The sequence below is a fragment of the Phalacrocorax aristotelis genome, chromosome 7 (assembly GCF_949628215.1).
Source record: "Phalacrocorax aristotelis chromosome 7, bGulAri2.1, whole genome shotgun sequence".
NCBI classification, from domain to species: domain Eukaryota; kingdom Metazoa; phylum Chordata; class Aves; order Suliformes; family Phalacrocoracidae; genus Phalacrocorax; species Phalacrocorax aristotelis.
The window spans coordinates 52,052,731-52,072,567 of record NC_134282.1 but is presented as its reverse complement, the minus strand read 5'-3'; the positions used below and the strand labels follow the sequence as shown (position 1 = coordinate 52,072,567).

The following is a 19,837-nucleotide window of genomic DNA, read 5'->3' as shown; positions in this document are numbered from 1 at the left end:
ATTGTATGAGAAACTGCTTGTTAAGGATAGCAGCTCGTGTGTGAATAATCTGCTTCCGCCAGCTGCGTGTCCTAGGCACTCCAGATGCTCCCGAGATGCTCCCAGATGATGGAAGCATTTTTCTTTCCAGGTCAGCTTTGCAGCGCTGCTTTGGGAGTTGGGTGTGTCTCTGTTTCTGGCAGCTGGCTGTAACTGTTTCAGATCAATAATTTGTGGTGTCAGCAGCTTAATTCAGTAGGTTTGCCTGTATCCAGACCTGTAACGTCTTTTGTCTGGTAAATGCAAACGTAGATGGTTGTTTAAAAAGCTGTCCCCTGGGGCAGTGCGGGCCCTTCCAGCCTGCAGTTGTTGCTGTCGTACCTTGAACTGACCTCCTGGGCCGTGCTGTGGTGGCTCCTTTTCCAAGCATATTTCTCTGCATGTGGAATATTGCGTAAACCTAATCCTTTGGGGAACAGTCTTGCCGTTCCCATGATTTATTTCTGTATGAATTTTCAGACCCAGATGTACCATCGTTCTGACTGATGACCTCTGAGCTGAAATCCAGAGCAAAGCATTGCAAACGTTAGTTAATAGCACTTCCTCAGAACGGACGAGATTTACTTTTTTCCAGGTGTAACTTCTGAAGTGCAGCCTATCACTGTGAAACCCACATAATTCCCTACTCTCAGCACTTGCAGTGGTCTCTGCTTGTCTGCAGAAGGATGAGCTCCCCTAGGACACCACGTATTGTGGTGCCAATGACTCCACGTGGTGCGGCGTTCGTTACCCACCTCGTGTCAGGGCACACAAAGCATTCGGTCTGACAGCGCGTGGCTGCGGTTCTGTTTCCAGCAGTATTGTCACAAACACTGTCATTCCAGTTAGTAAACAGCCTTAGAGAAGGAAGCTATTGTGAAGAAGAGTAAAAGATGGCCTTGTTCAAAGGGGTCTTAAGTATTATAATATTTAATAGATGACAGAAATTTTGTAGAAGCGATCCTGGAAGCTGGCTGAAGAACCTCATTTGTCTTGTGTGTTTCTCCTCCCTCCCCGTGCCTTTCCTTTTCCAGATCATAGTAGATGATGATGACAGTAAAGTCTGGTCGCTGTATGATGCAGGACCCAGGAGCATTCGGTGCCCGCTCATATTTCTCCCTCCTGTAAGCGGAACTGCAGACGTGTTTTTCCAGCAAATTTTGGCGCTGACTGGATGGGGCTACAGAGTCATCGCTGTGAGTATTCTCAGTCCTGTGTCGAAGTTAGTGTGCTTGTGCTTCTTGCTCTAATCAGAGGTTGGATAATGAAGGTGAATTTTTTAGTGTTGATTAAGGAGAATCCACAAAAAAACTGATTCTGAGTTGTACTCCAGAGTATGTAGTGTGCAGATCCGGGCTGAAATCTGTACGTTTATAGCAGCGTTTACCCGAAGCCCTGCACGTACACATTATCAACTTCTCGGTCTGTTTTCTCCCTTGTGTGCCTGGGACACCAGTCATCTTTGCCTCCAGCTGGATCTTTGTTAGCCGTGAGGCAAGTGTATGGGGTAGTTCGGAGTTTCCATGTAGGGATGGTGGATAACCTGGTTTTTAGCCTGCATAGCTGCAAATGCTAAGTCACTCCTTAAAATCCTAACAGCTTGCTTTTTTGTGGCTTCTCAGCTCCTGAGCTGAACCGAAGTCATTGATTTGTACAACAACATTTCCGCCAAACAGTGCGGCTTTGGGGGTGCTGCTCAATCTCTTGCAGCAGTTAATGATTTCTGTACCTGCCAACTTTACGTGCTACAAAATTGCTGAAGAATCATTCCAGTCTCTCCTCCCACTGATTACAGAATGAAGCAATGCTGCACTTTCCCCTACAAACTTGCTCTGCCGTACTTTCACTTGTGTATTTTTGTGCAAGCGAGGGGGAGGTGTTCCCACTCTCTGGCTGCAGGTACCGTGCTGAGGAGGCTCGCGATGCAGGAGAGGCAGGTTGCTGTCCTGAAACCTTTAATGTGAGAATGGGCACGACTTTCAAGCAGAGAGCTGATGGGTGCTGATCAGAGATTGGCTTTTTCTAAATTCATGTTATTTTAGTTGCAGTATCCGGTGTACTGGGATCACCTCGAGTTCTGTGATGGATTCCGAAAACTGTTAGACCACCTTCAGCTGGATAAAGTGAGTGCTCAGAGATGGGTAAATGAGCGTATTGGTGCAGAAAAACCTCATGTTTGAAAGAGTCTCACTTAAGAGCAAGGGTATAAAGTATGACACAGAAATGTAGACTATAAATAGAGGCTGTGTTGCAATGTTACTTTTTGAAACAAGTTTATTTTTCAAGGTGAATACCCTTGAAAATTGTCATACTTGGCCTAAATTCAACTGCTGTTCTAGGTCTATTAAATTGTATTGGTTAACTCGTTTTTCACGGGATCCTGTGGAGGTTATCCTTCCTAATTCATGTAGTACGGAATGCCACAATGAAGTATCTTGGGTTGGAATAGCTATTGAAGACAAGGTAAAATGTTTGCTTTTTTCTTAACCTGGATAAGCAAACAGAAATTTGAACTGTAATCTGAAACACTTCTTTCTTTTTTTCAGTATTTATCACATTTATATCACACACAAAGCCAGAAGCTCAATAGAAGAGTGTGGTTCTTTTAAAAAATGGGTTATGAGGAGAGGGCAAAACTTGAATGACTTATTTTTGTAATGAAATGTTGTACTTAGAGGTCAGTCTTGTGACTGCACAAGTGTAGCATGATCTGGTTTTTTTTTCCTTGAATTAGGTTCATCTTTTTGGAGCTTCTCTGGGAGGCTTTCTGGCTCAAAAATTTGCTGAATACACACACAAATCTCCCAGAGTCCAATCTCTCATCCTATGTAACTCCTTCAGTGACACTTCAATCTTTAATCAGACATGGACAGCGAACAGGTAAGGAAGACTGAGACGAGCGACCAGATGTGTAGCATTTAGCCTTTTGCAAGGAGATGTCACGCCGATCTGGCTGGACATGTGTCTAACCTCTTTCCAGCCTGGGTGAGGGAGGTGCGGGATGGAATGCTTGTGAGTTTTAAAGCCACACCACAAGGAAAATGGAAATTTTCACAGTTGCGAGAGTGGAATTTGACAGAAGAGGCATCCTGTGATCTTCTGTGTGTGTGGTCAGATTTAAGGACGCTGCCTGTTTTTTAGCAAAGCTGTTTAGAGTCAGAAAAGTGTTACTTACCACGTTTAAAATACACTCTTTCAATGTAAGACTAACAGCTTCCCGGAGCGTTTCAAGCACCCAGCTACAAGGTGCTCTCTGTGCTCTCGAAGCTTCTTGAGGATTTCATGTGAAGTTAAAGCACAAAGTCTGTGCAAAGAAAAGGAGCGCTTACAACAAAGCATCTTAATGTTGGAGTCCTGCATGCTTGAAGGCTGTTACATCTTGTTTCTTTTTTAGCTTTTGGCTGATGCCTGCTTTTATGCTGAAAAAAATTGTCCTTGGGAATTTTGCGTCTGGTCCTCTAGATCCTGAAATGGCCGATGGGATTGATTTCATGGTGGACAGGGTAGGTGGCCGTGTACTCGAATGGCTGCGGTGTCAATCTCTCTAGATTTCCTTAGCAGGGGGTTGGAGGTACTTCTGCTGCTCTCTTCATCTACATACCCAGAAGGGGAGGGTTAAGGAATGGAGCCTTAGCAGGTGCTGACTGTCACAGCCCCGGCAATTTAACTGGTGCCATGACCGTCTACCTTACAGTTCTGTTTGTTTATGTAGCTCAAAGTAGTGAAGAGGCTGAGGTGGAAGAGGAGAAGATGCTGGGATACATCTGTAGCCTGTCCTCTGGAGGCAGGAGCAGCTAACGGAGCATGTTTTATGCATTTGTCGCAAGCAGAGAGATACTAAGTTGGAACTATCATCTCCATCTGAAGTGCAGTCGTGTTTCCCTTTGTAACTAACTTCTCTGTGGCTTTATCGTTAATATTGCATTAACTTCCTGCAGTGAAATATGTTGTTAATCAATGCTTTTCTCTACGGAAAGCTGGAGAGTCTGGGCCAGAGCGAGCTCGCCTCAAGACTTACCCTCAACTGCCAGAACTCCTATGTAGAACCTCACAAAATTCGAGACATCCCTGTAACCATTATGGATGTAAGTTAATCTCTGTGGAATCTTTTTCTTCTTTAAAGTTTCCCACCCTTGGCAGGTGGGGCCTGGATAGTCTGTTAGCATCTTGATAAATATTTGCAGCATCTAAATTCATATTTAGATAGGTTTTATACTGGCTGGGCCACACTGATTCTTCTGTGTTAAATTATGAATTGGATATTCTGTGCAATAACACAGACACATGTTTACGTGTCAGTGTTAGCTTTTTAGCTGTTGATGCCTCAGGTGTTTGCTTGTTTTCTGTTTTGTTAATGCTGTTCCGCAGAGAAGCTGAGAATTGCTTCTAGGAGCAGCATATATCCAACCTGATTTAATAACCAAAACCTGATTAGATTCAGAACTAACTGCTGTGACTTGTTACGTAGGTGTTTGACCAAAGCGCGCTTTCGACTGAAGCAAAAGAAGACATGTATAAGCTTTATCCTAATGCCAGAAGAGCTCATCTCAAAACAGGAGGCAACTTCCCGTATCTCTGCAGGAGTGCTGAGGTCAACCTATATATTCAGGTGCGTCTCTGCATCCCAACCCGATCCACTGCCGCGTACAGCTGGCGCAGCATTGGGAGGCTCCTTTTCTGTGCTGGCTCTTGTTTCTTAACTCCGCTCGCCCTGGCTGCCAGACCGCTGTGCAGAAGGGCAGGGCTGGGAGCAGCCACATTCGTGGAGGGCTGGATTTGCGCGTTTGTCTCTTGCCCGATTCCTCTCTCTGAACTCTTGTACTCCAGAGCCACGACTTCATCCTCACAGAAATTACTGAGAAGTTAATGTTTTTCTCTTACCAAACCCTTCTGCCTCTACACCTGTATCAGTGTTGTTTTCCATGTCCGACAGATCCATTTGCTGCAGTTCCATGGTACCCGTTACGCAGCCATCGATCCCTCCATGGTCAGCGCAGAAGAGCTGGAAGTCCAAAAGATCAGCCTTCACACCAGCAGCGAGCAAGAGGAGCAGTAGGTTTGGGAGTGCTGGTGCAAACAAGGAGTCGGTTTGGCGGTCTTCCTGTGTACAACCAGCTGCTCCCACTCTGCCTTTCTCCTTGCATTAGCCGATGATCACTGTGTGATTCCAACGGGATCAATAGTCAGTGAACGACCCGCGGACAGTAACCTCCAGCAGCGTAACGGGATAGATCTGCTTAATTTTTAGTCTCCGAATTCAAGGAAGCATCTCTGAAGACTACAGTTTTAAAAACAAAGACATTTTTGCTACCAAAGTCTTCACCATCATGTTCTTAAGCAGAACGGTATTTCTTTTTATATTTTTCACTCAGCTGTATATTTTGCCACATGCAGATTGTGTACTTAAAAGCCGACATATATTTTTGTTGAATATTTGGTTGAAAAGTTGTTTTAAGTGCCAATGCTGCCATGACTTATTTGCTTCATATGTTGCATTGTAAGTTAGTTTCTATTTGAAATAAAGCGTTTGAATTTTTAACTTCCTTGCTGTTTGAAAACAGTTTTCAATAAAACTTCAATTTCAGCAAGTGTCTCTTGTTTTGACTACAACAGAACAGCAGTGTAGCTTCGTAGCTTGCCCCTGTCCTCGTTTGCTGCTACAGCCACCTCTAGAAACTATGAAAATGAGCCCCTTCTGCTTGAATTCACCTCAAGTTCTAAATATAATGTTGCACTGGTTTAGCTCTTAACTAAGAATTGTGCATTATTTTTTTTTAGTAATCACTGAGGCATACTTATGGATTTAAGGGTAAAATCTGGATTTATTGAAATACATTATTTTTCTTCTTGAAACACTGTAAAGAAGAAGCATTACATGACAAGTGCTATTTAAGAACCTGTATGTCCTTGTCAGAGGCTGCGTAGATAACCAATGACCATTCTTATACTTGTCAAGCTATAGCCTAGGGATTAAAAAAATTACCTGTTTGATTTATAAACAGTACATGTATGTTAGTGTACACTTATAAACAGTATGTGTTAATGTTCTCAGAAACTTGTTTGTGAAGAGTCAAGACACTAATGATCACAAGCCTTAAGGTTCAAAAAGGACCAAGTGGTGGCCTTGACTTCTTAAATTCCCCCCCGATAGTTACAAAAGTTACAAGACACAAGTGATCAACACTGCTCCCCAAACCCCTGAAAGGTAAGTAAAGAACATTTCTGAAAGCGAAGGCTTTCCCCTCAATAACTTAAAAAATAGACAATTAAAAATTCATATACAAAAATGTGATGAAAACAAGCTACAGTAAAATAGTATTTCCTGATACTCGCAGTACAAGAAGTGAGGCTCGCTCACGCAACTCTTATTGCAGTACCCAGCCCATATGCAACAGCTGATAAAAACCTCCCTTCTGTGTAAAGAGGCATTTCAGACCATTAGTGTGTGCTGAACCCCTTGTCATTTCACACCAAGGGAGCGGCAGCACTGCCAGCTTTTTAAGACAAGAAGCCCTTAAGTCACAGCTGCCTCCTGATCAGCAGCAGAGCCAGTGTTTCCTCTGGAGCTCCAGGACAGGCATCAGCTGAAGGAACCGCTGGGGCCCTCCCGGTGTCACATTGCTACGCACTTCCGTGGTGAGGCAGAGTCGGCATTTGCTTTTTTCCGAATGCTTTCTGTAAAAGAAGAGAGGACCATCTGCTGCGGAGAAAGTATAAAGCCACGGCAGGATGTCTTAATTCATCCAAGTAAAAGGAAGAGAAAGAAATGACACGTGGTGGCAAGGGGGCAGGGTGGCTTCCAGCTTGCGTGAACTGGAATCACTACTTCTCTGTGCGTGTTGTGTAGCCACAGAACTCGGGTAGTGCTCGGTGCGCGTTATTTGAAGGAAGACAAAAGTATTACCTGCTAAATCTCTCCTTCCGATCCCCACAAGGCCTTCATACAAGCCCTTGATTGGATTTTCTCCCGCCGTGATCACGCCGTGGAGCCAAATAAGCAACATTCTGTGGCCGTGCTCCCTGTAGCTTTTCGTACCTGGCAAGATCAAACCACAACTGAAATCCTGCGCTTTGCACTGCGCGGCCCTGGCCAGAGTGGATTTCTGAGCCGGTGGGATTGGACACCCCTCCCTCGTCTTGGGATTTTAGTAGGATGCTCTGAAGTATGGTTTAGCTGAATTCCTAGCTGTGGTGTGGTTGCTAGATTAACATTAAACATAACGGAGTGGGCCATGACTGAGCTTGGACTCGTCGGACAACCTTCTGCAGCGATACGGAATTTCTGCCCTCAGAGCACCGCTTGGCCCCCTCCTCACTCTGTGCAACCAAACCAGCAGGGATCTGTTTCTGAAGCTCAGAAACTGCTTCTGCTAACGTATCTGTTAGATTCCAGATGGAACTTCACTGACTTCTTGGCTCAGCTCTTTAAAAGAAAAAAAATAAAACCAGCAAGTTTCTTCTGTCCTGCAGAAGAGGAATTGTAGCAAGAACCCACAGGTCTGGCCAGTGCCTCAGAAGGAGTGAGCGATGGACCGCTAACCCCCACACTTGTGTGCTTTACCCCTAGAACAACTCTAGCGTGTAGATAACTCCACGTTCATTAAAACCGGGATTTTTAACCTAATTTTTTTGTTGTTTCAAATAAGCCAGCTGGATTTCTTCATGCCTTGCTATTACTGCAGGCTTATCTCCTAGAAACACAGTCCAAGTGAAGGAAGGAAAATACCTGTCCATTGATGCTCAATGGCCCTAATGTGGGCATCAGTGAATTTCCAGTAGTGTGCCAGCTTCTTCCATTCACCAGGTTTGAGGTACCTAGTGGCTAATCTCCACATCACCGAGCGAATGTGCTGCGTTTCCAGCCTGTGATCCTGCTTAAAGGTCAAATGCTTTGCCACCCAGGAGTCAGAGTCGCTGTTCAGGTTGTCCTGCAAAGCCAGAAGAGGGGTTTTGGATGGGATGCTGTCATCTGCAGCCTCCCACGTCCTCAGCTCTGCAGGTCGCTCTGAGTTCACTCTGGCACAGCACACTTTTTTTATTCTCTTTATTCTCTCATTTCACTCCGTTCTAATCACGCACGTTAACAAATACTGCTAACAGCAGCTTTGCCGTGAAGCCCATGCTGATCGCAATTTACATTTCTAAAGTGCCTTTTATCTGGGGCTTCTATGCAGAATCGTTTAATTAAATCTCCTTGCTCCCCTGCAATACAGGCACAGCTGCAGAGCCCCCTTTATACACCAAACTGCAAAGAGGCTCTTTCCCTAAGGCCGCGTGGAAAGCCCGTGCAAAGGCCTGATATACACAGCACTGCTGCTGAAGCTGCGCCTGAGCCACAGGCGCACGCCCTCCTTTCCTTCCTCTTCTTTCCCCGCTACAGCACTGTCTTTCCTGGTATGGGAGGATGCCCAAAGGCTTACGAAGACACAAGGGATGTGGTGTTTGGCTGTACTTTCAGCACGCCCTCTGCTCAGGTCAGTTTGGGCATGTGCTTGGGGTAAGCACTGGGGCTGAGCAGTGTCCTGTTCAGTGACCTCAGGCCAAGCATTTTCCTGCTCAGTGCTTCAGTTTCTCCTTCTGGGAAAAGGAACTAATGGTACCCCAATCCTACAGGGCTTTGGGAACAGCTGCCAAAGAATCTTTGAAAATCCCTGTTCCCTTCAGCGCAGCCTGGGGTTTTTAACAACAGAGGCTTTTTTAAATAAGGAAAGCCTTAAGTAAATATTGTTAGCATGGTGAGGACTTTTGTTTTTCTTAAGGTGATGAAAGTAGAGGTCAGGCTGTCACAGGATGTCCTGTATTTCTTTTCCTTTTGACAGCTGGTGATGTGGAGCCTCAGTGAAGAGTTTAAAGCTACACATGCCCTGGAAAGCGCAGGGGATGGCGGTGTAAGCTGCTCACCTTTTCCCATTTGTAAAACCGATCAGCTTTGATAATCATGTCCGCCAAGTTGATGTGATTGCCTCGGGCGGCGACATCGAGAGATGTTTTCCCTTGCTGAAATCAGAAGGGGAAAAATGAGCTGGAAAAGACCTTGCACTCTAAGGAGGTACAATCTGCACACCCTCCTGGCAGTCTGTAGTAGCAGGCAGCACAGCCTGTCGAGCAATGCACCCAGCTGGGATGAAGGACCCCTATTCTCCACCTGTAACCACCTCGGGTGTGCACTAGCTTCGAGCTACTGCGTGCAGGACATGGGGAGCCATTTTCCAGGCACTGCAGCATCTCCTCCTCAGTCACCGCAAGGGATCTGCCCGTTCGGCAGGAGCAGTTGGGAATGCATTCCCTAACCCACAGCAGACAGCAGGCTGGTTTCAGAAACATGGGTGCCACTGTTGAAGGACCAGCTCAGCACTACAATACACGGCGTTTTATGGCCTTTTGCACAGCATGGAACTGAAGCGACTTATACAACCTCATTAATTTTATAGGCTCCACATTCACATGATTAGAAACGGTCTCCTAGGAGAAGCACAGGCTGATGGGACTGTGGAAATGTAACTGCACTCCTTACATGAACATGATTTTGGATTGGGGAGGGGGATTTGTATTTACATCGAAAAGCATCTAGCAGAAAGGAACAAGATTTGAAAGTTGCATGAAGGAAAGAGAGCCCGCCCAGCCATCAGGCATGCCAGCAAGAACAGTTCTAGCCTCAGATGTGAGCAGAAGCTCAGGTTCACAGAGAAAAGTGTGAACATGTTCCCTGCACTGTCTCACTGCGGTTCCACAGACTGCTGGAAGGTGGCAAACATTCACTGCGGCTGAAGGCTGCTTCAGCCAGGTGGCTTCGAGTCTGTATGTGCTTTAACCCACTGCAAATGGCAGGCACTATTTTAATCTCTGCCCAAGCCCCCTTCAGCATTTTCTGGGCACGTACCGTGCTTTCAGGCTGCACGCAACTTGCCTGATTCCTCCAGAATTCCTTTTGTTGATTGAATTAGAGGGCAAAAGCCCTGGACACCAGTGCCAGATCTATACCAACCAGATACTTTTAATCTATTAAAACATTTGTGCTGTAACTCTTGAGGTATATTATTTATCATTATTCAAGAAGATCTTTGATATTAATGTGCATGATAGAGCAAGTAGAAGGAGAAGAAAGAGTTTGCTCGTTGTGTGAACTGTTTTCTACCTTCCTAAGATCCGGTCACTTCTTTCCTGGAAAACATATCAAAATAACCTACTCAGAACTGTTTCTAGTCCTTATCCCTGGAAATGTCCAGATTTTGATATTATTACTAGCCTTCCTTGAAAATTATAAAAAACAGTGGCAAAGACCATCCATATTTTACCTCCATACCCCCCCCCAGAATCTAGTCAACCCATGGAGACTTTTACCTTGTCTGTTAGCTTCAGATTAACTCCTGCGATGAGAATCATCTCGGCAATGTCCTGCCTGCCATGCTCCGCAGCGATGTGGAGTGAGGTCTGCTGTCTCTGCAGAAGGAGGGTGAAAGGACTAAATTTCAGAGAAGGACAAGCATGAGGCTGGAAGGACAGAACAATACCAGGAGGACACACTGTAAGAGCACTGTCAGCTCTGCCCTCCTTTCCTCTCATCCCTTTTAAACTGAGGGCCAAACACTCTCCTACCTCAAATTGCAGTTGGGTTCCTCAGGCTGAGCAGAACTGGTCTGTCCCCGTCCCAGCACCAGCATTAGGAACCTCCCTGACAACATTTCAGTCTAAAGAAGGAACATATTCAGTCCCATAAAGCTCCCTAGGGTCACTTACAGGACTACATTATTTCCTGTTACTTAAAACAATTTCTGTAGGCAGATGGTTTGGCCAAGGGAGGAAAGGACCTTTGCCAATTCTTTGTTCCTGGGATCCAGGGCCGGGTTAGTGTGTATGCACTGTAAACTGTATGCGCCTTGGGATTGTTCAATGGAAACAACTAAAATCAGGTGCAAAATGGGGCAGTTTTATAGTGTCATCAGGAGAGAACATCATTACAAGAATGAACACTAACCGAAACATTACAAAGAAGTTACACATTTGCTAGCAAATTCATTCACAAAATTACAGTTTGGTGAGACAAAAGCTACCTCCAGGTTTGCCTCCCTTTCTCAGACCCCCAAAACATTTTGCAGAATATCTTCCAGGCTGAAATTCCTCCCCCATTTCCAGCAGGGAGGAGAGAGCCTGACTACGCAATGTCTCTGAACACAGGTCCCAGGGACACGGCACAGCCCACGTGTTGAACGCCATCAAGCCATTACCTCACTGCAACACTCAGAATCATTTCACAGGTTTCATGTTTCCTAAGTTGCACTTCTAGGTTTTCCCCATTTTAAAGCAATTCTCTTTAATCCTGTCCCCAAGGTGATCAAATCTCCCTTGAAGTGGGTTCACATTTCAAAGACAAAGAACAGGAGCTGCAGACTTACATTATCTGGAATATCAAGGTCACACTCTGCATCGATGAAGAGCTTCACCATGGCTGGGAAGTTCTGCAGTACCGCAATGTGTGTCGCTGATGCATTTTGCTGTGGAAATAAGACCCTACGCTTAGAAAAAGCTTAGCTCATGGCACCAAAATGACCATATTTTGTGTTCAAAAAGCATGTAGACGTGGCACTTCAGGACATGCTTTAGGAGGCATGGGGGTGTTGGGTTGACAGTTGGACTTGATTATGTTAAAGGTCTTTTCCAACCTTAATGATTCCATGATTCTATGATTCTGTGCAGTGCCCAGCGTGCCTCAGAATAAGACAGCTGCCAGCCTGGACTGGGGGCAGACTGGGGATACTGCCCCATCAGCGCAGATGCCACAGTGGCACTGGTCCTTGTGGGGTTGCTGTGTGCTCTTGAACAGCTCCACAAACTGGCTTTGCCTTTTTGTACGCGATGAGAGCATTGAGCGGGAATTACATGATTAACAGCGTCCGTGTGGATTCCTGCATCCATGAGGATCCTGGCTATCTCCTCATAGCCATGCAGTGCTGCATAATGAAGGCAGTTCATCTTCTTCTGAGAGGCACATCAGAAGAGATGGGTGTTAGTCAGGTATTACTTCATTCTCAGAAGCTGCAGTTCATACAGACTTTCCACAGAGATCTCCCTACTTCCCTCCTGCAAGAGCCCCATGCCCCCATACTGACAAATTCATAGACATTGTCTCCACAGCCACACCAGTCCCAGGGTAGCTTCACCCGCCTCTTTGTACAAAGCCATGTGCACTTTCCTCTGGGCTCCCTGTGCTGATTCGGAAGCGCTGGGCTCCACATGGCCTTGTCTGGTAACAGGAGGCGTCCCTGGGAGGCTACAGGTCTGGGCAAAAATCCTCAAAGTAGTGTTTGGAAATGGAATCACCTCCGCAGAACTCACCTGGGTTTGGGCATTGACATCGGCACCTGCCTCCAAGAACAGCTTCACACAGTCGCTGTGACCCCCCTCAGCAGCCAGGTGCAGAGCCGTAAGTCCTTCCTGGACAAGGCGAAAAAGGAGACAAGCAGCGTTTCTGCAGACAAGGCCAAGACAGAGCAGCGGAACAAGCAAGCCTCTACCCCGCCTTCTGAATCCATGACATGTTAAAAGACCAATTCTGAGGGCCAGGGTGATTGTTAGGAAAACTAAGGATGCAATTATCTGCCTCCGACATATCAGAGTACTGCTCCGTCCTTATGCCACTGGAAACAGCTGACCCATGGACCACAAGACAGACATCATGTTCATCACCTTTTCTCCCCTTCAGCCCATTAGCAAACAAAAAAGGATTTCATGTGGAGAAGGAGGACAAACCATTTTCCTAGAGTAGCCCAGAAACAGCGACAGGCAGAGCTGGAAGCCCGTGGCCCTCAATCACTGGTTCTCCCTTCTGAGGCCTGTACCTCATTTCTTTACAAGAAACAAGCAGAATTCCTATCTGGTTTTATTATTGCTCTTTGCAGAAAGGGAAGCTCATCTGGGGGAAGACAAATGCTACCAAAGTTACTGCAGAAGGTAGTTTCCATTTTCTTTCACATCTTAATCACAATCAAATACACTTTTCGATGACAGTAACCAAATAAGACTAAAAAACCTACTGATAAACTTAATTGGGAGTGTGCCCTGGAATAAGTAACAGCATTACTAAGCCAATATTTGCTATCTAAACCATTAACTATGTTCCAGCCACATAATTTTCCAAAGGAGGTCTGTCAAATAGAGATCTCAAACAGAAGGTCCATATGTTCAGTGACTAAGTCAATAGCGAAGTTTAGTTTAAAACACCCTCAATAACCATTTAGACACTTGAATGTACAAGGGTCAGAGAGAAAAAGGGAGATTAAATGGAGTGATAAGGTAGTCAGCAGATATAGCAGGAAGAAAAGGCAACACTTCAGGACTGGATATGGGTCGAAAAAGGATGTTGCCTTTCACTGATACTCTGCAAGCATGACCTGCATTTACACACATGCGCTTTAGATAAAATCAGCTGTTTTCTAAACCTCTCCTGTCAATACTGACTATTCAGCTTGATGACTGTGGTAGGAGAGTATTTCTAGGGAGGGAAATGGTGAAACTAATGTCGTTTTCATTTCCTTTAAATATACTTACAAAGTTCTTTTCATCAAGGTCCACTCCAACATCTATAATCTTCTGCAGCACAGAGAGATGTCCATTTTTAGCAGCTAAATGCAATGCTGTATTTTCTTCCTGAAAGTAAACATCACTTCACACATATATGCATCTTGGGACTGAGCATTCATACACCACAACTTTGCAGTGAGTATATCTAACGTGACTGAAAAGGAGGTTGTAAACAGTAGCACGAGTCTGAATCAGTCTTCATGCACAGTTACAATTGCTGACAACCTGCCTGCATGAGCCTTATTTGGTACCCTGTTCCCTGACTGTCACACCCTCTAATCCTTGGACGCTACCTCCCTGGTGCGTGGCTTTATGCCCATACCTTGTCTTTGGCACTGTGAGAACAACCCAGTCGAATTAGGAACTCTACCACCTCCAGCCGCCCATATTCTGCAGCCAGGTGAAACGCTGTCCTGTCCATCTTTGAAAGGAAACAGAAAGAAACAGAGTCCAAGAAAGGCTCAGAAAGCACAAGATTAGATAATCTGCTGCAATATAATAATGCCTTGGGCGAAAACCCACTCCGTGGGGGGAAAAATTGCTGCACTTCAAAAATAGCTACCTTTTATTCTGCTGTTAACTTTCAGTCTGCTTTACATCTGGGATGACCCTAACAAAACAAGGTGAACAGAACTACCCACTGGGGCCAACAACTCCACGCCCTTTGGCCTCACCAAACACTGGAAAGTAGATCTTTTCGGTGTTTATTTCATAAAACAGAGGATAATAAATAGTTTACTAAAAGCAACTAAGGATAAAAAAATTGAATTAATATCTGAGACCCCAGTTATCGAGTGAGTCAGAACCGCTTTTGGGGAAAAGGGGAAAGGCAGCTTTCTTGTTGCCCCATTTAACTCCCATGTATCAGAGTGGGGATCACTCTAGGAACTGTGAAGGCCAGGGAGTGGAAAAGAGTGAGCACGAGCTCCTGTGTGCTCCTACACTGTCTTCAGGAACAGATCAGCTCATGTTGGAACAGGCTGGGAGAGGGTTACCCTTGGTCATTGCTTACCTACACCCTGGAGCATCAGCTGCACAAGAGAAGGACACTGAAATTCCTGAATTCATTCTGCAAAAGGCTACATTGGGAAGCCTTGGCTGCCAAAGCTTGATCAGAGCCAGAATGCTCATCATCCCTAAGCCCCGCTCTGCAGGAGAGCCAGAGCCTGTGCGTGATACCCTTAGTTCTCTGGGAGTAGCATCTGACTCTGAGCCTCTTCCCAAGACCAAGGGTAACATTCCAGCTAAGCTCAGCAAAGCAAGATCAGACCTCATGAAACAAAGCAGTGAAGAGCCTTCCCACCTTGTCTGTCTTATCGACACACATGTCCTCCAGGTCCTCCATGATGAACTCCATCACCTGGATGTGTCCTCTCTGAGCTGCACAGTGGAGCAGGTTCCTGCCATTCTGGAGAGGAGATAAAGGACCATTCATTTAACAAGTCCAAGACTGCAGGACAGTCTCTTTTAACAACCTGTTCTTGTTAGCAAAGACCCATCCCATGCGTCCCTGCACCTCTAGGGCAAAATTAACTTGTGCTGCATACAGCAAGTTATGATTGAAGTATTAACGCTCCTTTTCCCAACCAAGGTCTACTTTAAAATACACGGACTGCTGATTCACTAAACCCATTTCTGTAACACCGTCCACATCACCACTGCACAAACAGAAGCTGAGAAATCCGTATATGTCTCTATGGCTACAATTATGACACCTGTTACAGGAGTAAGACAGAAGTGCAGATGGCAGTCCCCACAGCAGACGCTGTCACACACGATTACCTTAGCTCACAGGTAAGCCTCTCTCTCTCCCCCCTGGTCACTGTCTGGAGCTGCGTGATGGACCCGTGTAGGGAGACTTTCTCACCCTATTGACACAGTTAATCTTGGCCCCAGCATTGATGAGGATCTGCAGGACACGGAGGTGGCCAAACCAGGCAGACAGGAGAAGCGCATTCATTCCAAACTAGGCAGAAGAGAAGAGAGATACAGCTAAACTGCAGCCACTACCATCCCCACCCTGGAGGGAAGCTGTCCCTCCAGCTTCATGAAGTTTCCCCGAGTATTTTTGTTTCTCTCTGGCTTTCTTTAGCCCCACTTATTCCAATTATTATTATTCCTGCCACAGACGGTCGCAGCAGCTGAGCAGAGACCTGCCTCTTGACTGCCACTTCCTAGTCAATGGTGCTGGTGTTCTTATAGGGGAGAGAGAACTTGCTGGCTGTCACTGTCTTCCCACAAACCCAGACAACACAACCAGAAGAAGCCAAGCATCCCCATGCTATACAGACAACTTCACAGATTCTACCAGCCTACTTCCTGGTCACTGTGCATGCAAGGAAAAGGCCAAAAGGCAGAGCACAGACACATCTGAAAACAAGGCATGCTCCAGAAAGGCACTGCACCTGCCTTGGCAGGGAGGCCACAGCTTCCCACACACTGCAATGCCTTGTGTCACCCACCCAGAGCACAGGCGCGGTCTGTAACTGCCAGCTCATCACCCAGTCCCTGGCACCCCCCCAACACAGAGCACATTTGCAGGACACACAAGGGAGATCCGCCTTCGTACACTGTCTTCGTCATCCACCGGAACACCGTGATCCAGGAGCAGTCGCACAGCATCCACGTTCCCTGCTCCGGTGGCCCAGTGCAGGGCAGTCCGGTCTGTCTGGAAGGGAAGGAAGGAGAGAGGGAAGGCTGAGGTATGCAGAGTGAGTGTGCATCCACTAGCCTTCCTTAAGGCCAAAAACTCCTTTGTCATCCATGGAGCCAGAATTTCCCACACTATGCAGGGTTTTCTTTGAAAATAGCTCTCTCTCTCTTTGTTCTCTTGTCAGGCAGATAGTGACCTCTGCTAGTCACCTTCTGCTCTGAAACTGCAGTTATGGACTATATGAAAGCACAGGAATGAGAAATATCACTGACCATGGATGGACAGATCGAAACAGTGGGGATGGGTGCGATCCCATATTTCCAGGAACCTACTGGTCAACGATGGGAGACCTGCACCAGGAACTGAGTTAGTCCCACAGCCTTGGTGCAGAGAGATAGCAAAGTCAAAGCCTTTCATTGCAACCACATGTATCTGGCACACGGGTTCCAAGGGGAACTATAAATTATCAGTGTCCCTCAGCGCTTGCAACTCTTCAGTCTGTCCAGGATGACAGTGCTGTGGGTTCCACTGTGTTGTGAAACTGCTCAGTTGCTGCAGGCCCTATTTAGCACTGGGCGGTGTATTTCAAAGCTTTAACCAATTGAGCAGCTAATGAGGAGAGTAGCGTTAAGAAGCTGCAGTTCTGAAACCCACCCTGAGCACTTCCTGCAGCTTAGAGGTGGAAAAACCCAGGACTTACACTGGTTTTGGCTTTGATGTCGACCCCTCTCCTGATGAGCTCCTCCATCCTGGCCGTGTCATTATGCTTCGCCGCATCGTGGAACTCCTTCTCTGAATGAAGCACTGCAGCAGAGACAGAAGAGCAGGCATTAAAACAGTGCTGGCAAGGAGCATAGAGCAGCATGCCCCAACAAACCCCCCCTTCATCTCACTGGCCCCAGTGGCTGCAAGGAAGGATGACTGCAGAAAGATTCTTCCAGCAAGAACCCCAGCCCTACAGTCGTTGGCATGGTTGCTGGATTCATCCTCTCCCATTATCTCCCCTTCCCGGAGTACCCCTGTGCCACATCAGTGCTCTTCTAGTCCTACCAGCTTCTCTTCTAATTTAGTGTCTTCCTCTGTTTGCGTGGACTTGCTCCAGCCCCACAACCTTTTGACCCATTAGGGCTGGCACCCTCCAAGGCCCAGTGCCAGTGTGAGGGCTCAGGCAGATGACCCCAGACCCTTTTCTCCATCCTTCCACTTACATCCCACTGCCCTACAAGGAGGCTTTTACACACGGTCCTGCTGTCCCTCTCCGGGCATCCTGAATCAGCCAAGCAGCACAAAACTGCTCATCTGGCCTGTGATTAGTGTTGCATCTCTTAATAGACTGTGGCAGTTCTGCACATAGTTCACCACAATCAACAGTATTTGTCCTGCACAGTTAGGCACAACTTAAGGGTGTTTACTCTCCATGCTGGGCCTTGCCCCAGCAATCTTCTCCTTGATCGAACAAACCTTCCTGCTAAGAAATGAGAGCAAGGCTGTGACTCTGGGCCTGCTGCAGCCCCACAGGGAGGCTCTCAAGGTTTTTGGCAAGGCTGGCGTCAGTATTTGTTGGACTGAGCCTCTGCCCTACTGCTTTTGGGGAATTGTTTTGAAAAGTGCTTGAGTCAGACCCTCAGCCTGTCACAGCCCACTGGAGAGCTGGCTCAGGTGTTCTGCTCTTGTCTACGTTTCTGCAGATCTCAGGCTGGCTGCAGTTTGAGGGTAGCAGGGGCTCAATGCAACTTCAGTCTGTATCAATGTATCGACTAGACTAAGCACATGCCATACAAGAGGCATTAAAACATATTATTGTTCCCATTCCACCCCACTGAGGAGAGAAACAGGAGACTTGCTGTCTAAATAGCACTAACCCATTTCTCTCTGGAGGGCACAGAAGAAAGGCAGCCCTACTGTGGACTCCTAGGGCAGCAGAGGTATAACCTCATCCTCCAATTTCTGTTCCTCTTACCTTCAATCAAAAACATTTAGCTCAAGAAAAACACAAATAACACAAGTCTTAATAACAGACAGGGTCCATTCAAGAAGGCAGCAGGATTTGGTCACTGGTTTCTGCAGGAACAGAATGTTCTGTACTCGTATATTGAGACCCTGTTCTCATCTGGTCAGGTGTGTTAATGGGACTGCATTTCCACACTGCATGGACCCTTCATTTGAGAGGAAATATCAGGAAAACTTGGGAAAAACCTGTGGAGTTTATGTTAATTATTAACACCAATGGCTACAGATGTACTACCTCCTTGCAAATGCTTATTTCTTTTCTAGTGGAGTAAATCCTATGTTTCAGTTAAGCAAATGTTGCTGCCTGTGCTCTCCAGGTGTCAGAAATATATTCTCACATTTTATGATCACACAAAGCATCATTGCCCAGAGATGCCAAACCACCCCTTGACTTATTCTTTCCTCTACTTCTGAAGATGTAGTAACAAACCTTGCATCGCTAAGGCTGTAGAAACCGCAGCTTATTTATTCTCAGCAACACATGGGAAACGATTTGATGGTCTAAGTTTCCTACTTAGTGTCCACACTGGCGAAGCTAACACTGTAAATGTAAATGTGCTCCTCATCATGGCAAGCACCCGCCCAACAGCAGCAGCATTTCAGTAGATATTTAACAGTTTTCCTTCTCTTTTGAGCTCAGGTTCCAGGCACTGCATATGGATTCAGTTATCCCAAACAGCGTGGAAAACATTTTAAGTGATTTACCCTTAGTGCAATGCACCAACTCACAGGCAGTTTATTATGCAAGAGATTTAAAAAAACAGCAAAGGAGATGAAAGGCATGCAAAGAAATGCACTAAAACTGTCCACTGGGCTCCAGCTGGGGCTGCAGGACACAACGACAAGCCAGTACGGCTGGGGACCGGTCAATAAAGGGGGCGAAAACGCCGAAGTGGGGGGTAGTGGCGTTATTAGCAGCATCTCAGGGGTACAGGATGCTCTGGGGCAACAGCGGCCTCGATTCCCGCGTAGGTTATACACCTAGTTTGTTTCTGAATGGTTTTTTATATGTTTTGTTATTCTTTAAAGCACCTCGGCCACCGTCCCCAGGCCCGGGGGGGGCCGGGGCCGCGCCCGCCCGCCCCCGCCACACGAATCCCCCCTCCCGGCGCGGCGCCCCAGGCCCCGCTGGGGCAGCCCCCTCCGAGCCCCCACTCACAGCTGTCACCCTCCGACGCCAGGTCGTCCCCCATGCCGCAGCCCCTCGGCCCGCCAGCCCCGCCAGCCCCGCCGCCTCAGGGCGGGCTGACAGGCGCGGCCCCGCCGCCGCACGGGCGGGCTGACAGGCGCGGCCCCGCGCCTCACGGGAGGGCTGGCGGCTGCCGCCACGGAGCGTCTCTTTAACTGCTGTTTAAAATAAAATAAAATAAATCCTCTTTCCGACAAACACGGTGTTTTCGGGCCGGTTTGGGATGACTTGAAGGGGAAAATCCAGCTACCGCCATTTCAGTCACGGGGCTGCACGGCTGTTACCTAAGCCAGTGCTCCTCTTTACCTCAGCGTGGCTCCGCTCAGTGCTGCTCCTTTGAGGCGTGGGTGTTTTAATTCTGTTTCCAAACCGATTTGTGAGGAGAGGGA

General features: G+C 46.9%; 2 protein-coding genes across 9 annotated transcripts in view; one reads left to right on the top strand and one right to left on the bottom strand.

The window, feature by feature from the left end:
- Nucleotides 1-5,602, top strand: part of SPG21 (SPG21 abhydrolase domain containing, maspardin) — a 57,448-nt gene extending 51,846 nt beyond the window's left edge. For 4 of the 6 annotated variants that reach the window (XM_075100718.1, XM_075100721.1, XM_075100720.1 and 1 more), the window contains 7 exons: nucleotides 1,053-1,214; nucleotides 2,061-2,141; nucleotides 2,753-2,898; nucleotides 3,413-3,521; nucleotides 3,996-4,103; nucleotides 4,487-4,627; nucleotides 4,952-5,602. In XM_075100718.1, coding sequence (XP_074956819.1) covers nucleotides 1,053-1,214; nucleotides 2,061-2,141; nucleotides 2,753-2,898; nucleotides 3,413-3,521; nucleotides 3,996-4,103; nucleotides 4,487-4,627; nucleotides 4,952-5,074 — 870 coding nt within the window. In that variant the 3' untranslated portion in view covers nucleotides 5,075-5,602. Of the gene's footprint in view, nucleotides 1-1,052; nucleotides 1,215-1,813; nucleotides 1,979-2,060; nucleotides 2,142-2,752; nucleotides 2,899-3,412; nucleotides 3,522-3,995; nucleotides 4,104-4,486; nucleotides 4,628-4,951 lie in introns of all 6 variants that reach the window. The other 2 variants (XM_075100717.1, XM_075100716.1) reach the window with 1 other exon arrangement.
- A 211-nt stretch (nucleotides 5,603-5,813) lies between these two features.
- ANKDD1A (ankyrin repeat and death domain containing 1A) lies at nucleotides 5,814-19,540 on the bottom strand. Of its 3 annotated transcripts, none has more exons than XM_075100702.1 (15): nucleotides 19,419-19,539; nucleotides 16,950-17,053; nucleotides 16,145-16,264; nucleotides 15,464-15,562; nucleotides 14,900-15,004; nucleotides 13,919-14,017; nucleotides 13,564-13,662; nucleotides 12,352-12,450; nucleotides 11,896-11,994; nucleotides 11,412-11,510; nucleotides 10,360-10,458; nucleotides 8,920-9,015; nucleotides 7,745-7,946; nucleotides 6,923-7,054; nucleotides 5,814-6,693 (listed from the first exon to the last, which is right to left on the bottom strand). In XM_075100702.1, the coding sequence occupies exons 1-15, from the start codon at nucleotides 19,450-19,452 to the stop codon at nucleotides 6,632-6,634; spliced, it is 1,548 nt and encodes a 515-aa protein (XP_074956803.1). In that variant the 5' UTR covers nucleotides 19,453-19,539; the 3' UTR covers nucleotides 5,814-6,631. The 3 variants fall into 3 exon arrangements, with proteins under 3 accessions (XP_074956803.1, XP_074956804.1, XP_074956805.1); XM_075100703.1 differs by having other exon boundaries at nucleotides 16,166-16,264; nucleotides 19,419-19,538; XM_075100704.1 differs by lacking the exon at nucleotides 13,919-14,017 and having other exon boundaries at nucleotides 19,419-19,540.
- Nucleotides 19,541-19,837: the final 297 nt, after the last annotated feature.